This window comes from Lycorma delicatula, chromosome 12 (assembly GCF_047948215.1).
Source record: "Lycorma delicatula isolate Av1 chromosome 12, ASM4794821v1, whole genome shotgun sequence".
Classification (NCBI taxonomy): domain Eukaryota; kingdom Metazoa; phylum Arthropoda; class Insecta; order Hemiptera; family Fulgoridae; genus Lycorma; species Lycorma delicatula.
This window is the reverse complement of record NC_134466.1, coordinates 61,996,922-62,017,633: the sequence shown is the minus strand read 5'-3', so window position 1 is coordinate 62,017,633 and position 20,712 is coordinate 61,996,922. Positions and strand designations below refer to the sequence as shown.

The 20,712-nt window shown below is 31.8% G+C and overlaps 1 protein-coding gene across 1 annotated transcript in view; it reads right to left on the bottom strand.

The window, feature by feature from the left end:
- LOC142332777 (uncharacterized) overlaps nucleotides 1–20,293 on the bottom strand; it is a 288,220-nt gene extending 267,927 nt beyond the window's left edge. Inside the window, exon 1 of the mRNA XM_075379392.1 lies at nucleotides 19,982–20,293. Coding sequence (XP_075235507.1) covers nucleotides 19,982–20,055 — 74 coding nt within the window. The 5' untranslated portion in view covers nucleotides 20,056–20,293. The remainder of the gene's footprint in view (nucleotides 1–19,981) is intronic.
- Nucleotides 20,294–20,712: the final 419 nt, after the last annotated feature.

Sequence of the window (20,712 nt, the reverse complement as noted above, 5' to 3'; positions counted from 1 at the left end):
AAAACTAATGGACCGATTTACGCGCGGGTAAAAGGGAAAAAGGGGAAAATGGTAAACGGGGAAAAGGTGGAAAGGGGAAAAAGGAAATTGGAGAGGGGTGAGGGAGAAGCGGGAAAGGGAGAAATTGGAAAGGGAAAAGGGGAAGGAGAATAAGTGAAAGGTAAAATTTGTGAAGTTCAGTTTTTTAATTTTTTTATCAAATTTTCAATTGTGTTCATTTAAACTCTCTCTCTCTCTCTCTCTCTCTCTCTCTCTCTCTCTCTCTCTCTCTCTATATATATATATATATATATATATATATATATATATATATATATAATAGCGAAGCATTGCCGGGTCTGCTAATTGTTAAATAAGTAATATTAATTACAAAAGAATTCTACTGAAAAGATATTTTAGATTCGAATTGGTAGAAAACCAAATGAGAAAGATAAACTGACAACTGTGAGTTTTTTCTGATGCAAGGCTTACACACACAATTTAAAATATTTATCATTTTATTTAAATATAATATTTTTTTCATTTTATAAATCAATAACTCCAAATAACGCACTGCGCATACGTATCCAATCCGCGTAGGTGTGGAGGTACTATCAATGACGTTCGGTACAAACTAAATTAATGTAATTTCACAACTTACATAGAACAAATTTCGCTTGTACATTCGACAGACTGGTGTAGCCGCGAGGCTTAACGACCGGACGATCGAGTTTGAGACCCGGCCAAACCGAATTACTTTTTTACACTTTAAATATTATTATTCATTTATTTAGTTCTAGCGTTTACCTGTGACTTCAGAATATGGCAGACGACTACAACAGCATTTTTTTGGGTTGGGAGTGCGATTTTACAAAAAGTTTTTTTTTTTTTGTTGCAAATATTGTTATTTTTTAATCGTTAAGAAATTTGCCTAAGAAAAATATGATCTTAATTAGGCGAAATCTCGAGATATTGAGGGTGAACTTGCTCTACAGCCTTGACGTATTAAGTTTATAAATTTTTATGGCATATTATACAAGTAATGTGATCAAGTTTGGTGAAAATCGGTCCAGTAGTTCTGGAGAAATAACGTGATTTAGAGGCCAATATCGAACTTAAACACGTACATACGAACATTAACATCCGGAAAATTTCCATCCAATTTTTTGGGTTCTTTTGATGTCAAAATGTTAAGATCCGGTGAAAACAGCATATGCTCAAATTGGACCTTACAATTCTTTCCCTTCTAGAGCTATAGCTCTGCTTTAGTGCTACCTAGACGGGGAAACAATAATTTAAATAAAAAATATGATCAAGTTACAGAAATCTCATTTAAATACATCGGATATATTGAAATCTTATTTAGCTTTACGTATAGAGTTGATCATAAATTTAAAATTTTACCTTTGGTAATGGACGAATATTTTCTAAATGTTACATTATTACCTTATTATTACTTTCTTTCTTTCTCCTGTTTAGCATCCGGTAATTACCTTTCAGACAATACTTCAGAGGATGATATGTATGAATGTTAATGAAATGTAGTCTTGTACAGTCTCAGTTCGGCAATTCCTGAGATGTATGGTTAATTGAAACCCAACCACCAAAGAACACCTGCATCCACGATCTAGTATTCAAATCCGTGTAAAAATAACGGACTTTACTAGGACTTGAACGCTGGAACTCTCGATTTCCAGATCAGCTGATTTTGGAAGACGCATTCACCACTAGACCAACCTGGTTGGTTACCCTATTATTACTTACTTCGAATAATTACATTATTATTCACAGTGAAGTTACATTGTTTGGGAGGTGGATTAGCTCGCTTCAGCTGTTCAATTAACAATGAGCGTAGTCATAATTAACCAGATAATTTTTAATAATGGTCGTAAAGAATTACATTGATCGTAATTGTAGCATTCTCAAAGTATCTCATTGTCTAGTGGTGGTAGCCCGTCGGTGTTGTATTGTCGCTTCGAAACAATGTCTGAAAATTACGTTTATTATTAATTCCTTGCATTTGAATACAATATAATCCAATAATAAGCTTCTTGTTTCGCTGTGCTTTTCAGTATTGTAACTGTTTAAGAGAGCGTGTAGATTTACATCGTTGTTCAATAGAATAACTACCGTTCAAATACGTCTGGTTACCAGTCCGTTTTATTACCAAAATAATTTAAACATGAAACGCATACGCTAAACAGCGCTTTTATTCTCATTTCTATGGAGATGTATAGAAGTAAAACGTGTTAATAACAAGTAAAAATATAATATCATAATGATAAATAAACGAGTGGGTATGATTTTATGTTAGAATGTAAAAAATGTTCAGTAGAGTAGGAAATTAAATTGTCTAAATAAGTAATTTTTTTATACAACATTTTAATTATTTCCAGTTATATATGAAAATTCACCTATTATTCTATTTTTTACTTGTATATTATCCTTTTTTCTTTATCAAACATGACATAATTTTTATTAAAATTTAAAAAATATTATAATGTTTTTTTCTGTTGAATCTAAATTTTTAACAATTTAACTTTTATACTTGTTTAAAGAGTTAATCTTGTGTACGGGAAAAATTTATTTTTAAATCTTAACTAACTTTTTTTTTATTTACCGCTTTTACTGCTTACCCAATTTTTTATACGAAATGAAATTATACAAAGTGTTTAAAGATGCGCACCTAGCTGTGAAAAAAATCTGTAATCGAGGGAAGCCCTCAGGGTTCCATTCTGGGTCCCTTGCTGTGGAACCTGATATTTGACGGGTTTCTGGGTTTGACATTCTCAGAAGGGATTACGGTCCAGGTTTTGCCGATGACTGTCTCCTTTTAGTTCGTAGTAATTCACGACCGCAGCTGGAAGATTGAGCGAAAGCGGTCTTGTCAACCGCCGACGGCTGGATGGAAATTTCAAATTTAAAGTTTTATGTGTCTCCAAGACGAAGTTTATGATTCTCAAGAGTACAGACAAATTATCGTAGAATCGAAACTCTCACATTAAGTATAAAGGCTGTGTAATCAGCCGAGTGTGAATTCATAAGTACCTAGATGTTTTTTTTTGATGAGAAGTTGCTGTTTAGCAACCGCATTAGGCAAGTAGCGGCGGACCCTGTCTCCGTGATGCACAAACTTAGGAGGATTGCTCGAAAGTACTATGGACTGTCTGGCCGTCAAATGTACGTGGTGTACCGAGGTGTCTTCAAAAGCATGACCTTTACGTGACGCCCGTTTGGACGCATACGTTGGATATGAATAAAGAAGCACTTCCCTACTTACTAGGTTACTAATAACTAGTAACTACTCCTTACTAGGTTACTAGGTAGGGAGGGATCCCTAGCGTACTCTAAAAAAAGTTAAATTAAACTGCAGTTGCTATCTTCAAATCGTGAAATTAAAACACACAGCGACACATTTCGCGTACGTAAATGTTTTTTTTTTTTTAATCTCTACATCCCTGGGCCGGACATCCAATTAAGTATACTAGGCCCAGAGACGTGTCCTTCCGACTCTAAGGAGGTCTCCCCATCCACCGGCTTAACATCCGGCACGAGAGGTCAACCCCCCCCGTTTCTGGATCTTTTGGTCTGCCTCTAATCCCCGGCGGGGGAAACAGAGCCCGGCTATGCCATACCAGGAACCGGGTCTCGGTCATTATGCCTTGCCTCAAACCAAAGGTGCCAGCACCAAGGGCGCAAGAACCCCCAAAAAACCAACACTCTCGGCCGGGTCTCGGTCTGCGTAAGTAAATGTATCCATTTTTAACAGCACTGGTGGACAAATTCGGTACTAATGAACTACGTAAGTCAAAACTTGTAATTTTCTATGAAATGAAACCTCAATCGGTAAGTATTCTAAATAAAATTTTTATGTTTTTAAAACTGTGAAATTTTTTTTGAATCAATTATTATACATATAAAATAAATATTTTACTTAAAAATATCATCTTTATTAATCTCTAGGGTTAACCAATCAACTATAAAAACTTATAAATTAAATACACTACGTTTCACTTAGAATTTTCTAAGCTTCCTCAGGTGACAATACACATACGTACACAAATCATAGTATAAATATGTAAGAGAATTTTGTATGATGCTCGATTGAATGTGTATTGTCACCTGAGGAAGCTTGGAGAATTCTGAGTGAAACGTTGTGTATTTAATTTCTAACTTTGTATACTTGATTAGTACATAATATTTTTAAGTAAAATATGTCTTGTTATTATATTTAATTCTATCCAATCAAGAGGAAAATAAAGTTAAATTACATTTAAGTTATTCTTATATATATATATATATATATATATATAAATTAAAATTATAAAAATACATTTATAAGTTAAAAAACGTAAAATGTCAAAGGTTAAAAGCGTAAAAAAAGTAAGTAATAAAATAAATAAGAATCTTGAATTAGAACGAGAAAAAATAAGGTGAGAAGACGAGAGTTTTACCTAATTTTGACTGATGGAAAGTCATTCGTAAAATGAGGATATAAAATTTCTTTTGCTTTTTTTCCTTCTCATTTTAACACTTACCTTAAAATTTTATTATTATCTTCATCTTCATGTACTTTTTCTTTTTTTTTTATCTATTTTCTTTCTTACTTCTTTACAATATAAATCTCCTATCAATCTTACACTATTCTTCTTAAGAACGTTTCTTTTACAATTATTATTTTATTATTATCATTAGTATTACATTATGTTAAATTAAATTTTTTATAAGAAATAAAAAACCTGAATGGATAAAAATAGACGTTTACGTTAGAAAATAGTAATTTTTTTGTCTTCAGTCATTTGACTGGTTTGATGCAGCTCTCCAAGATTCCCTATCTATTGCTAGTCGTTTCATTTCGGTATACCCCCTACATTCTATACTCTAAAAATTTGTTTTACATATTCCAAACGTTTTGCACAATTTTTCCCTTCTACCTGTCCCTCCAATATTAAAGCGACTATTCCAGTATGCATTAATATTTGGCTTATAAGTCTGTCTCTTCTTTTAACTATATTTTTCCAAATGTTTCTTTCTTCATCTATTTGCCGCAATACCTCTTCATTTGTCACTTTATCCACCCATCTGATTTTTAACATTCTCCTATAGCACCGCATTTCAAAAGCTTCTAATTTTTTCTTCTCGGGTACTCCGATCGTCCAAGTTTCACTTCCATATAAAGCTACGCTCCAAACATATACTTTCATTTGTCACTTTATCCAGCCATAAAATATCCATCCAAAAAATAGTAATATAAAAACGATTAGATATGGTTGTAATATTTATTAGTTAAAGTAATATTAAAAATCTAAATTTGCAATTTTCATTAAAAATCTTCATAGTTTTTCTGATTAGGATGGCTAGGATATACGTATAACAAGAATGATTGATGAAGCAGTGTCCAAAACTATATTTTGTGCAAAAATACATACTGTAAAAATATATACTATACACTATGTAATCTACACTGTACCGAAATTGGGTTGGGTAGATATTGTAGTGATGGATGTGAGGACGATGAATGTAAAGAGATGGAATGAGAGGCAAAGCAGAGAGGGAGAGAGATCGAAAGAGTGATGGAGAGTAATTTTTGAGAAGACGAAGACTGACCCGGAGATATAGCGACGAGGAGAAGATGAAAAAAATATTTTTCTATATCGAATGATTCATCTTAAAACAATTTTTAAACGTAATATTAAAAAAAAAAAAAACAAAACTGATTAGTAAAGTCGGAAGTTAATAAGGAAACTATTTTGGATGCATGAAAGTTATCATGAAGGTGATAAAAGATGAAATCGAAACTTAGAATACCAATTGAGGCGTCACCCAAGTGACTGCACATCACCAGTAATATTATAAATGTTAATTTCATCGAAAAAAATCTAATAACGCTGTAATACATTCCTGGTATTCATTATTTATTTTTATATAGCGGAAAATAATTAACATGAAAAGTTTATCTAAGATAGTGTTTTGTCTGGGGGTGATTTATGATGAAGTTTATTGAAAAATTATCATTACTAGACAAAAAGCGGGCTTAGAGCCATCTCTGTTTTCTGTTTAGCCATCGGAACCACCTTAAGGTATTACTTTAGGGGATCATATGTATGGATTTCAATGAAATGAAGTCTTGTGCGGTCTCAGTCGACCGTTTCTGAGATGTGTAGTTAATTGAAATCCAACCACCAAAGAACACCGGTATCCACGATCCAGTTATCAAATCCGTAAACTGCCTTTACTAGGATATGAACCTTAGAATTCGCTGTAGTACATTCCTGGCATTGATTATTTATTCTTATATAGCGGAAAATAATTACACATGAAAAGATTACCTAAGATTATTTTTTGGATAGGAGCGTTTTGTGATGAAAAATTAGCATTACTAGAAAAAAAGGCGGGCTTAAAACGGTGTATTTTTTCTGTTTAGCCTCCCGAACCACCGTACGGTATTACTGTAGAGGATGATATGTGTGAATATAAATGAACTGTAGTCTTATACAGTCTCAGGTCGACCATTTCTGAAATATGTGGTTAATTGAAACCCAACCTCCAAAAAACACCGGTATCCTCGATCAAGTATTCAAATCCGTGAAAAACAACTGACTTTACTAGGACTTGACTTAGGCTGTAACTCTCGACTTTCCAAATCAGCTGATTTGGAAAGACGCGTTAACCACTGGACCAACCCGGTGGGTTTCATAACCTAATCCGACCCCAGGTAGAGAAAGGCTGGACTAGACTAATGATACTTATTACGCGCTGGGCGTACTGACCGGGGTCCTACCCACAGACCTTCAGATAAAAGCCAGAACCCTCAGACACAGCGGTATGTCGAAAGAAGAGATGGAAGGGATTATAGAACAAGAATGGCAAGAAGAGTGGGTAGGGTCCAGAGTGGGAGAATGGACCAGACGCCTAATCCCTAATATTAAAACCTGGAGTAACAATAGACTCGGAGATGTCAATTTTTACATGACACAACTACTGTCGGGGCACGGCTCTTTCGGTCAGTATCTGTATAGGATCGGGAAGAGAGCCACCCCGCAGTGCATCTATTGTCCAGAGAACGACGATGCCGAACATACGTTGTTCATATGTCCAATGTTAACAGAGGTCAAATAGTAATTAATGGTCTTACACCAGAAAATCTCATAAACCGGTTGGGGTACAACAATGAGAACTGGGAATGGTTCCGCAGGTTCTGCGGAAAGTAGAAAAAAAAAGAAAAAAAAAAGACTAATGATACTACCCACCGAGTCGGTCTAGTGGTGAACGCGTCTTCCCAAATCAGCTGATTTGGAAGTCGAGCGTTCAAGTCCTAGTAAAGTCAGTTATTTTTACAAGGATTTGAATAATAGATCGTAGATACCGTTGTTCTTTGATAGTTGAATTTCAATTAACCACAAATCTCAGGAATGGTCGAACTGAGACTGTACAAGATTACACTTCATCTACACTCATACATAGCATCATCATTCATCCTCTGAATGGTTATTACCGTTCAGAGATAATGAACCATTATCTGAACGGTAATTACCGAAGGCTAATCAGGAAAAAGAATGAAAGGTCGACCGTTCCTGAGATGTGTGGTTAATTGAAACCCAAACAGCAAAGAATGCCGGCCTCCGTGGCTCAAATAGGAGCGTCTCGGCCTTTCATCCGGAGATCCCGGGTTCGAATCCCGGTAAGGCATCGCATTTTCACACACGATACAAATCATTCATCTCATTCTCTGAAGCAATACCTAATGTTGGTCCCGGAGGTTAAACAAAATAACAAAAAAACACCAACGAACACCGGTATCCACGATCTAGTATTCAAATCCCCGTATAAAAGTAACTGCCTTTACTAGAATTTGAACCTTAGAAATCTCAACTTCGAAATCAGCTGATTTGCGATGACGTTTTTAACCAACAGACCAATCCGATGCGTTGGGTTACAGCACGCCGCGAAAATCATAAATGGATTACGATTTATTACACATCATTCTGTTAAATGTTTTTGCCAATTGTAACTAAATAACGTTCATCAATTTAGTGTAACAATAACACAATCTTTTACAACGATAACATTTTAAAATATTTCTTCCGTTGTGATATTTCAGCACAGCTCTAACCCCCAATATTTTTTCTTTTTTATCTCCAAAACACAAATATAATTTTACATAAATTTTATAAATAATAGAACCATTACGTAAAAAAAAAAAAATGAATATTAGTCACAGTCTTAAATTTGATCCAAATTTATGACAACGAAAAGCATGAAGATTATATTTTCAATATTTAAAACAAAAATTGCAAAAAAATCAAGGGAACTGAACATAAATCTTTAAATGTATTTAATATTATTTTATTTTATTAAACATAAATTTAATTCTTTATTTTTGTTATATTATTCATTGGATTGATTTGAATCATTCACTTTAAACCCAGCTAACACCGTGTTAGAACCGGCCTCCGTGGCACGAGTAGTAGCGTCTCGTCCTTTCATCCGGAGGTCCCGGGTTCGAATCCCGGTCAGGCATAGCATTTTTACATACGCTAAAAATCATTGATCTCATCTTCTCTGAAGCAATGCCTGACGGTGAACCCGGAGGTCAAAAAAAAAAAACAGCTTCGTGTTAGAAGCTCACGGTTCACAATTCATTAAAGTCTGCGCTTCATTCAAGATAAAAATGTGGGTAGTTAAGCAAACAAATCAACGCACCAGGCTTCTTTTTTCTTTTTTTTTCCTGTTTAGCCTTCGGGAAATCCCATCAGGTATTACTTCGGGGAATAAATGAGGATGATATGTATGAGTGTAAATGAAGTGTAGTCTTGTACATTCTCAGTTCGACCATTCCTGAGATGTCTGGTTAATTGAAACCCAACCACCAAAGAACACCGGTATCCACGATCTATTATTCAAATCCGTGTAAAAATAACTGGCTTTACTAGGACTTGAACGCTGGAACTCTCGACTTCCAAATAAGCTAATTTGGGAAGACGCGTTCACCACTAGACAAACCCGGTGGCTTACCATGCTTCTTGATTTGGAAGATATGTTAAATAAACAAAAAAAACTTTCATTCAAATAATTGTTATTTCTTTATTGTTTCTGTTTCCCAATTTCAAAATCACTTAAAAGAAATTTATTTGATTTTCTACGTTTACTAGGATAAATGCAAAAAAATAATTTACAACTAATAAATAGTTACCTAAAATTTATTCTTTAAGGTGGGGGGTTGGGGGGGAGGTGAATTCAGATGAAATTTTATTGTAATATTAACTTTCTAAAAGTATATTATTTAAACTTGTAATAATACTAAAAGTTTACAAAACCCAAATAATTTAAAAAAATTAAAAAAAATCGGTTTTTTCTAACTTTGATTTGCTCCACCGCTCACAATATTGCCCAAAGTTTTTTTTTTTTTTTTTTGTTATTTGCACAACTACTATGAGTAGGAAGACAAAAATAATCTGTTTAAAAAAATATTCAATAAACATAACTTTTTAATTTTTTTTTTGAAAAGGGGGGATTTTGAGGCAAAATTTATAAAAAAATGGTAAGATGTACTGAGCTTAATGTACAGTGGGATTATGTTTCCAAAATTTTTAGAAAATTGACCCCCAAAAAAACCCCAGCCGTCGAATATATTGAACCGAAAATATTAGCAATAAATTGCTAATATATGTGATATACTGTGTAAAATTTCATCAAATTCGGATTATTCAGCGAAACATTATTAAGTTTCAAATACGGCAACAAACGTATATACGTATGTACGAACATTACTCCCCACTTTTAGGTAGATTTCATAAGAAACCTACCCATTGTTATGGGTATCGTATTTCGACTTCCGGAAAATTTCGACATATCTTCACGTTTCATATCTCTCAGACCCGAAAATCACCATCAGCTTAAAAGTTTATATATATATATATATATATATATATATATATATATCTTTTTTGGTTTAACCTCCGAGAATTACCGTTCAGGTATTACTTCAGAGGATGAATGAGGATGATATGTACGAGTGTAAATGATGTGTAGTCTTGTACAGTCTCAGGTCGACCATTCCTGAGATGTGTGGTTAACTGAAACCCAACCACCAAAGAACACCGGTATCCATGACCAAGTGGATATTATATATAAACATGCATTATTGTTTCAAATTGTTCGTTAAAAATAACTCGATTCATAATCACGGTCATGCTTGTTAACGGTCAAAATCGGACCATTGGGGTGGAAACAGGGGGATTTTTTCGAAAAAAAAATATCCCTATATATTAAGTAAAGAATCAAATTCGTTTAAAGTTCCCATTACTATATAGATGGGCCTAAACTTATCTAAGTAAAGTTTTTTGACATCATCAACCATTGGCCAACGAGGTGGAAAAAATGGGGTTTCGAAGACAAAAAATATACCTCTCTTAATATGCACAGTATAAAATCTGTTTAAAGTAGTCGTTAGTCCAATAAACATTATCTAAAATTTCTGTTTGAAACGATTACTGATGACCAACTTTTACAGCAAGCGATGACCAATATGTTGCTGGAATTGTAAGATGGGACTTATCGTATCCTAAGCATGTGAAACTTTTTTCACATGCAATCATTGTCGTATTCAGTAAATTTGAAGTTTTTCTTAACTTTAAGGTGGAGATTTTTTTTTATCCCCTCCTTAGCACCGGTAAAATCTACCTCCGCCTTCCGGTGTGCCGAAATGGATTTTTTTTTTGTTTTTCGGGATCCCTATGTAATAAAACTTCGAAAATTGCAAAACAACCCATTCCCCATTTTTTAACTAATTACCATAGCTTACTTTCCTTCTTGCAGGATAGCTTTAGAGATTAATTTTTGTCTTCAGTCATTTGACTGGTTTGATGCAACTCTCCAAGATTCCCTATCTAGTGCTAATCGTTTTATTTCAGTATACACTCTACATCCTACATCCCTAACAATTTCTTTTACATATTCCAAACATGCCTGCACAATTTTTTCCTTTCTACCTGTCCCTACAATATTAAAGCGACTATTCCAGGATGCCTTAATATATGACAATTTTGTCTCTTCTTTTAACAATATTTTTCCAAATGCTTCTTTCCTCATCATTTACCTCTTCATTTGTCACTTTATCCACCCATTTGATTTTTATCATTCTCCTACAGCACCACATTTCAAAAGCATCTAATCTTTTCTTCTAAGGTACATCGTCCAAGTTTCAATTCCATATAAAACTACGCTCCAAACATATACTTTGAAAAATGTTTTTGTGACGTTTAACTTAATTTTTGATGTAAACAAATTATTTCTGAATGAAGGCTCGTTTCGCTTGTGCTATTCGGCATTTTATATCGCTCCTGCTTCGTCCATCTTTAGTAATTCTACTTCCCAAATAACAAAATTCTTCTACCTCCGTAATCTTTTCTATTCCTATTTTTACATTCAGTGGTCCACCTTCGTTATTTTTATTACATTTCATTACTTTCGTTTTGTTCTTGTTTATTTTCATGCAGCAGTTCTTGCGTAGGAATTCATCCATGCCGTTCATTGTTTCTTTTGAATCTTTTTTAGTAACTCCAGAGATGCAATGCCATTAAAGTAAAAAATACAATATTTAAAAATGTTAAATATGTAAATATTTTTAAACCCGAAGATGAAAATAGTTATGAAAAAAAATTACGTATAATGGTGAAAAAATTTTATATGATTTTGTATCATATAAAATTTTATATATATATATATATATATATATATGAAATCTGATGTGGGCATCATATGACTTTCTTGTACCCCTATTAAATTATATATACACATTTTTTTAAATGAATAGTATATAACATTTTATTTCATTAAAAACTTCTGATATTTATCGTATTTTTTTGTTGTTATTATTGAATTACTATTCACGGTAAAAACGTTTATACAATGAAAGGTTAATAATTATTAATAAATCAGTATATTTCAATCAAAAAATAAACTTAAAAAAAAAGGTTTCCCTTTGAAAGCTCCAAATATTTCATTAATTAAAATAATGTTATTTGGCTATAACTCTGGAATAAGTACCACTTATGATAACTGGTTGAAAATCTCTCACTGAGGGCTTATTTATTACTACAATTAAGAAAAATTCCAAAATAAATTTTTTTTTTTTTGGATTTTGGGCTTTTTTGGGCGCTTTTGGTCCAATCGATTGCAATCAAAAGGTGAGGTACATAAAACTAGATGTTACAACAGTCCTAAATCCGAAATTTCAACATCCTAAATCTAATCGTTTTTGAGTTTTGTGAGATACGTACGTACAGATGTCACGTCGAAACTAGTCAAAATGGATTCAGAGATAATCAAAATGGATATTTCCTTTGAAATCTGAAATTTTTCGGGTTCACAATACTTCCTTTACTTCGTACAAGGAAGTTAAAAGTATTTATTTCTTATTTTATTATTTATTTTTCTTATTTATTTTATTCAATTATTTATTTTAATTATAATTAAATTGGAATAGTATTCTAAAAAACATTATTTATAATTAAGTAAGCAAATACAATATAACACGAATTAGAAGTACGTATATATATATATATATATATATATATATATATATATATATATATATATATATAGTACTTAAACTTATAAAAGAATTAGAAATTGTGAGATCATTTAAATAATTCCCAACACCCTAGAGAAGTATTCAGTCGAATGCTTATCTAGTGGACTGTTAACAAACGCGATACCCACCAAGCGGGAACGCTTTATAATCCTGTAAACCAAAACATCATGTAAAATTCAGTGAACATGGTCTATCAAGATGTTTGCAAAGTCAGTAAGCTAACGTACATTTAATTGGCGATTTAATACGGCTAAAGCATTGTGGATTTTTCCACAACGTGGAAAGGTGTTCAAGTGTTCATTACCTTTAATCGGTATTTAAATTCAGCAGCCTATTTTTTTTTTACCATAGAAAAAGAGAAAGACTCAATTCTTAAACAGAGGAGTTTCTCTTTTATTTTATATAACAGTTTTAATTTTATAGAAAACCATTAAATTTATCCTTTAATTTGGGTCCGAAAAATTACACTGTAGTTTAATTTTACCGAAAGCGTAGAAATCAGGGCGAAATATTTCGCCAGCTGACACTCACTAACTAAGCGTTTACGAACCTATGTTTATGTGAACTTTCTTCTTTATTTTCACTAGTAAACAAAATAAAGAACCCCTACCGGACGATTGTTTAAGATGTTTATAAACTGAAAGTTTGTTACATTTTTCTTGAATTATTCTGTATAATACAGAGTGATTCAGGAGGATAGGGCAATACTTCGACAACTCATTCTAGAGGCTAAAAATAAGAAAAAATTACATTATAAACATAGGTCCGAATAGATCCGAAAGTGAAAGATTTCGCCCGAGTTTCAGTTCCTCCGGGTAAATTAAGGCTGTCTGAAATTCTGGGAAGGTCAATTAAGGGGCAAATTCAATTGTTTCTTAATCTTGTTTCTTAAAAAATTATGATTGACAATAAATATGATTTATTGCCAATTTAACAACGTTCTTGTACGTCAAACGTAAAAAAAATGTGTTTTTTGACCCTATTTTTTGCGTTTTACACGGGATATCTTAGAAACTAAGAGAGGTACAGTTCTGGGACTCTTTATCTTCAATTTCCCAGCTCAAAAAACATAAGAAACTATTGAATTTGCCCCTTAATTGACCTTCCCAGAATTTCAGAAAGCCTTTATTTACCTGGAGGAACTAAAACTCGGGCGAAATCTTTCACTCTGTATAACTCGCTAACGAAGCGTTTTCGGACCTATGTTTATATGAACTTTTTTCTTATTTTTACCCTCTAGAATGAGTTGTCAAAGTATTGCCATAACTTCCTGAATCACTCTGTATTTAATAATTTGTTTCTTTATTGTAGTGGTAAAACTAGATTTCCGTAACAGCTTTTCCCGAGCTATATGGTTACTTGCATTTCCCGTAGCGGTCAATCTTTTATTTTATGTTTTTCAGTCAATCAGGTGCAGCCAGTCATACATATAATAATGGTGGCAGTGGCTGTATTGGTCGAGCCGCAGCGCCTTATACCGTCGCACCCTTTAGAAAAATTGTAATAAAAAAAAACCTTAAAAATTTTTAAATATTTATCTGAAAAGTATTTGCTAGCCCAAATCTGCTGAATAATTCGTTTAGAATAATTTGGATTGGGAAAATTTACGACCATTGTTCAAAATGTTGTTTCCTTTCTTCATTCCCTTTCAACGTTGATTTTCAAAAAATCTAGAAATTGGGTTATCATATGAAGATTAAAATCGCCAAAAAAACAGATTGATTTTTTAATTTATTATCAAGAAATAAGAAATATAGCAGGTTTGAAAAAAATTCAAAACTCCATTTTAATTCTTGAAACTCTTAATTTCAAAAAATCTAGAAATTGGTTTTTAACAGTGGCGGCTCGTAGCTAAAATTAGTGGGGGTGCTATTCCAAAAAAACTTTTTTGAGCCTTTTCGAGGGCATGTAAAATAAACGAACCGAAAAAAACCTGAATCAAATAGAATAGCTGGAAGCTGGATAATAATTTAATTCTACACTTTATCACATTGAAGAATACGGTACACGGTTTTTAAGAAAGTTTTGCTTAAAAACCGTATTCGATTTAACCGAATAAATAATAAAATGCCAATACAGATAATATCTTTTAGTATTTTTAGATAATAACTTAATAAAAAAATCGCATAAAACACTATAGTCCAACGGTTCTTAATTTAAATATCTACGTACACAGAAACAAATACGTAATTAGTTTTTACTAATTACCTTCTCTTTCGCTCTTCTAGCGTATTTTTAAGACAGATTTGGCGATCAAAGAGGCCTTGCTTTCCACCCATCTTCTGATCGCTACTGAAAAAACAACTAAACCGCTTTCATATTCCTTCCATTTACTAAACTAGAAAAGGGAACGAACAAGGAACGTTCCATACACACGCGGAGTAAAAAAAAAACTACCTTCCACCAGCACGCAATGGTTGTTTGGCACTGCGGAAGCGACAGTTCTCTCTGCTTCGCAGCCTCGCGTTCAGCTTCTTATGTGTGTATGCGGACAATAGATAAACACCACTCCGTTGGAACTGTGAAGTGCACAGTTCAATACAAAGGTTTTTGTATCTTTCTCATTAACTGGTGGATGGGTACTGACGTTAGACTAAGGATTATATATTGTTCAAGTAGAAAGAAAAAAGGAAAAATTATATTAAATGTTATCGATAATATCAAGTGGATATAGGGGATGCTACAGTTCCACAGTGCCTATACCACGAAGTCTCCACTCGTTTTAGATATTCACATGAAGATTACATGCATAAAAAAACCAAGCTGAAGATATCAGCTTGGTTTAAAAAAAAAAAAAATTAATCTTAGTATTACTCCATTTACCTCTTTTAATTCAGTATTTCAGAAACTCCTTTCGTAGTAGTGTTCACTTACACTATAAGAACACAAGTTTTCATCAATTTACCTTCAGTAGTTTTTACTTTGCGTTGATTATGAATCGCTCACGATATTTTGTCTTCAATTTTAATAAGATCTCTACTGAAACATATTTTGGGATCGTCTCGCTTTAAGAAAGGAGCAAGAGAATTTAGCGGCTCGAATGAGAAACGCAGCGCCGTAACGAATCATTTATTATTTACACGTTTTAAAAAATAATTTTTAATTTTTAGATAATATTTCCGAATAACCGTTATTTGTTAGATCGAGAGTGTAACATTTAGCCTTCAATTTACTAATAAATACCCCGTTTGAATTTGAGAATCGGAAGATTGTTTGCAGATATATTATAAAACCACCCTATTGCACCTCCTAAAACAGCGCCCCATCGGAAACCCCGTTTGTTACCGGTTGATGGTGACGATTGGTCTAGCCTCCCACGAGATGCTCGCATCCCCGCATCACTCATCCTCACACGGAGTTCCCATGGGAAACCCATTATTGTTAAACATACATTTTTTAATGTATTTTATTTATTCTTATTTATATTATTTTATTTAACGTAAATCTAATACTATTTTATTTGTAATATTATTCATTCGATTGATTCGAATCATTCGGTTCAATCCCAGCTCACACAAGTTCACAGTTCATTAGTTCATTTAACTCATTTTTGTGCTTTAGCCGTCAAATCTTCACTTCTAATTTTACATAATTTTTTTTCAAAATGAAATATATCTAAAAACAATCCAAGTTATTCCTAGAAAATTAGGTTGACATTGATCGAGTATTTTTTTCTCTTTTATTTCGAACAAAAAAACCCTCTTCCTTTTTATATAATAGAATAGATTACAAATATAGAAGGAAACAAAGAAGATGTAAAGAATGATACAAGGAAAGGAATGTTTTTATATAGAAAATATATTTGTTAGTACGGTTCAAGAAATTTAGAATAAAAAACATTCAAATAACGATATGGGTAAAGTTTTATAATAGAAAAATAAATACTGAATCCAAAAGAAAAAAAAATAAGTTATTGAAATATATGATTACAAAGGATTGTTGAAAATTAGGAAAAGAATGAAATGAAAAGATTTTTATAAGAAGAAGAGAAACCGATGAAGAGGCGATTTAAATTGGTATGTCATACATTAAGATATCAGGGTTTATTTAATTGGATAAAACCTTTTACACGTTAAAACTTGTACACGAATCCAAAGATTGGCATATATATAACAGATAAGTAAAAGAATAAATAAATATTAATAATGATAAAAAATCAGCACAGAATGGAAAGTAGAATTAAACAAATAAAAAAATAAAAAAAATAAAAAATTGATCAAAAAATAAAATATAATTTTCTTGATCATGTCTGTACATGACAACATTACCCATAATACAGTTCACTTTAATTTAAAGAAATGAGATGCTGTACAGCAAAGTTTTTACTTAAATAAATCAAACTTCTTTTTCATTGAACATTTTAAGATTCTCTTGAAAGTTAAGTTATAGAAGTTTGTAAAATCTCATCTATTATAAGAATTCTTTTTTAAATCCTTAGATAATTTGTTTTTTTTTTATTTATTTATTAGTAACTGCATTTACTAAACATATAAATAAATAAAACGAACGAAGCACACTTTTACTGTATTTTTTTTTAATAACTATTCTGGAAACAAGATAAAACTAGGTTAAAGAAAAATTTATTAATATTTCTTACATCATTCATAAAAAAAAAAAAATAAATAAATAAATTTAAAAATAAAGGACGCAAGAGAAATAAAAAGGAAACTTTTTTTTGTAATTTCACTAAGATAATAATAATAGATAAAATCTACAAAAATATTATACGAATATAATATTTATGACAACGAATTTGGCAAAAAGTGAACTTGGCTTCATTTATTTTCTTCTCAGTAAAATTAGATATACAGTAATAAAAAAAAAAATATATATATATAAAAAACATGTTCACTGTAAATAACGAATAAATATATGTTGTGTATATATATATATATTAATGATATTAAAGAACAATTTAGATCCGGAGGAGTAACAGTACAAGATGAAAAGATAAAGATGCTACGATTTGCTGATGATATAGTAATTCTAGCCGAGAGTAAAAGGGATTTAGAAGAAACAATGAACGGCATAGATGAAGTCCTACGCAAGAACGTTGTTGCATAGGACTTCATTAAGTCCTATGCAACAACTACCGCATTAAAATAAATAAAAACAAAATGAAATGTAGTAGAAATAATGTAAATGAACCACTAAATATAAAAAAAAAAATAGGAAGAAAAAAATTACGGAGGTAGAAGAATTTTGTTATTTGGGAAATAGAATTATTAAAAATGGACGAAACAGGAGCGATATAAAATTCCGAATAGCACAGGCAAAATGAGCCTTCATTCAGAAATATAATCTGTTTACATAAAAAATTAAACGTGGGGAAAACATTTTTGAAATTATATGTTTGGAGGGTAGCTTTATATGGTAGTGAAACTTGGACGATCGGAGTATCTGAGAAGAAAAGATTAGAAACTTTTGAAATGCGATGCGCTATAGGAGAATGTTAAAAATCGAGATGGAAGGATAAAGTGACAAATAAAGAGGTGTTGCGGCAAATTGATGAAGAAAGAAGCATTTGAAAAAAATAGTTTAAAAGAAGAGAATATCCTGGAATAGTCGCTTTAATATTAGAGGGACAGGCAGAAAGAAAAAATTGTGCGGACAGGCAACGTTTGGAATATGTAAAACAATTTGTTAGGGATGTAGGATGTAGAGGGTATACTGAAATGAAACGACTAGCACTAGATAGGGAATCTTGGAGAGCTGGATCTTTCAGTAGTTTATCTGAAAGATAAACTACTGAAAGATTGCGAGATGCTTATAGATACGATGTCCCTGTTCAGCAGACGCGGATTGGCTTTATTTTAACATTGTCTCTACTAGAGTCCGCCGTGTCTTAAACCGAAGTCTGGGTGATATTCAACTGGAAGACCTGGCAGAAATATTTTCTCTGGCTTTCATTGATGCCGCTGAGAATTTATTGACCATAATTCGGGTCAAGTGAAAATTTATTTTGTCTTAAGTCAGATGACTGAAGACAATATATATATATATAAACAAATATCGCGTTATAATGAAAGTAAATTAGGTTAGGTTTATAACATTAACCTACCGGGTTGGTCTAGTGGTTAATGCGTCTTCCCAAATCAGCTGATTTGGAAGTCGAGAGTTCCAGCGTTCAAGTCCTAGTAAAGCCAGTTATTTTTACACGGATTTGAATACTAGATCGTGGATACCGGTGTTCTTTGGTGGTTGGGTTTCAATTAACCACACATCTCAGGAATGGTCGAACTGAGAATGTACAATACTACACTTCATTTACATTCATACATATCATCCTCTGAAGAATTATCTAAACGGTAATTACCGGAGGCTAAACAGGAAAAAGAAAGAAAGGTTAGGTATATAACATTAAAATTTTCATGCTTTATATAGTAGATACGGTATTTAGTTAGCTTATATCACAAGAACGTAACAAACATCGCTTGTATCAATTGGTAACACTTGATTGCATTGTATTTCAGTATAATTCTGAAATTAATATAGGTTGCATCCAATTGTTTTTGTTGAAAGTATGAATAAAGTTTGCATATTTTTTAAAGCATTAAACTTTACAAATTATGCACCTGGTTTGAATAATAAAGTTAAATTGCCAGTATGGAATGCACCAACCTAACTCTCATTGGTAAATAACATACGAAAATAAAACGCACGCTTTTAAATGATTTTGTTTGGTGTTTGAAATGTAATAAATGAAAATTATACGCCAACATTTAAGATTCAAGGTCAAATCTACCATAAAATAGGCTTTTTGTTGTCATGTGTATTAACATCACGATTCAACAAGCGTCACCAGGCAAGACTCCGTATAAATCAGTATATACTATTATGAATCAAGATGAAGCAGATAAAATTTTCCAACGGGTTCTTGAAATTCACTAGATTTATCGGGATTGCCACCACTACACATCATAAATGTAAAGATTGGTGATCCTATAAATTTTCTTGTCTACTCAATGGTACCAGATTAGCAGTCAAAAAATTGTTAATGATATCACAACAATTTTTGATCGGCGAATTCTCCTTTAAATTCCCCAATCAAAATTTTCTACCAAGGATATCGTGGTAGCAGGTAGCGGGTTGAATATAACCTGAAATTCTTTGTATTTTTTAATAAAATTAAAGTAATATACAATACTTATAAATAAATTAGATAAAAAAAGGAAAAGTTAACCGATTGGTGTTTATGAGGTTAGTTGCTATTGGTGAAGCAAATTACACGAATAGGATTGATGTTTTATGTTTTGGTGGGGACGTTGTTATGGTGATGACCAATTACAGATATATATATCTACTTAACCCCTCCCATTTATTTTATATTATACTATTTTAACTATTATATTATTTTCATTAGTTTATTAATATATAATTTATAAAATAAATAAATATATTACTTACTGTAAAAAGAAAGATGTGAAGTCTTCTTGTAGTTTTTGCGATTTTTTCCAACAATGAACTGGTTTTTCCAACATATTTGGTGATAAAACGGTTTCAGTATAATAACATTTTTTACGGACGGCTCTCTTTAAAGATTCAACGACAATTTTGACGGCACTTCTAATTAAATGACGATCGATTTTTAAAGGAACTGGCCTTAAAGCAAGTAATCCAACAGGTAATGGAGGTATTTCATCGACACTATTATTTTTTGTACCACTTATGTTTTTATTAACACTTCTCACATTACGTTTTTTATCACTCGTTATTATATTATTATTATTAACACTTTTAGATTGATTAAATGATTTAAATTTAAAAAATTCTTCAAATAAATTTGACGGTATTGATTTTACTGTTGAAGATTTTATTAAATTTAATAAATTATGATTTACATCTTCCAATGGTTTGAAACCAATTTTATTATTATTATTTTTAATTTTATTATCATCATCATCAGATTTAATCAACTGATTATGACTTATTAATTTATCTATTATCATATCTTTTTTTGTTAAATTCAAAAATAGATTATTATTTTTAATTATAAATTGTTTAATAATTATGTTACGATTATCTAAACAATTTTTTATATCAATATCTGAATTGTAATACGAATTACATAATTTATTAAAATAAATATTAAATAAATGATCATTAAGATGTAAAAACTGATTGAATTTTTTTAAATC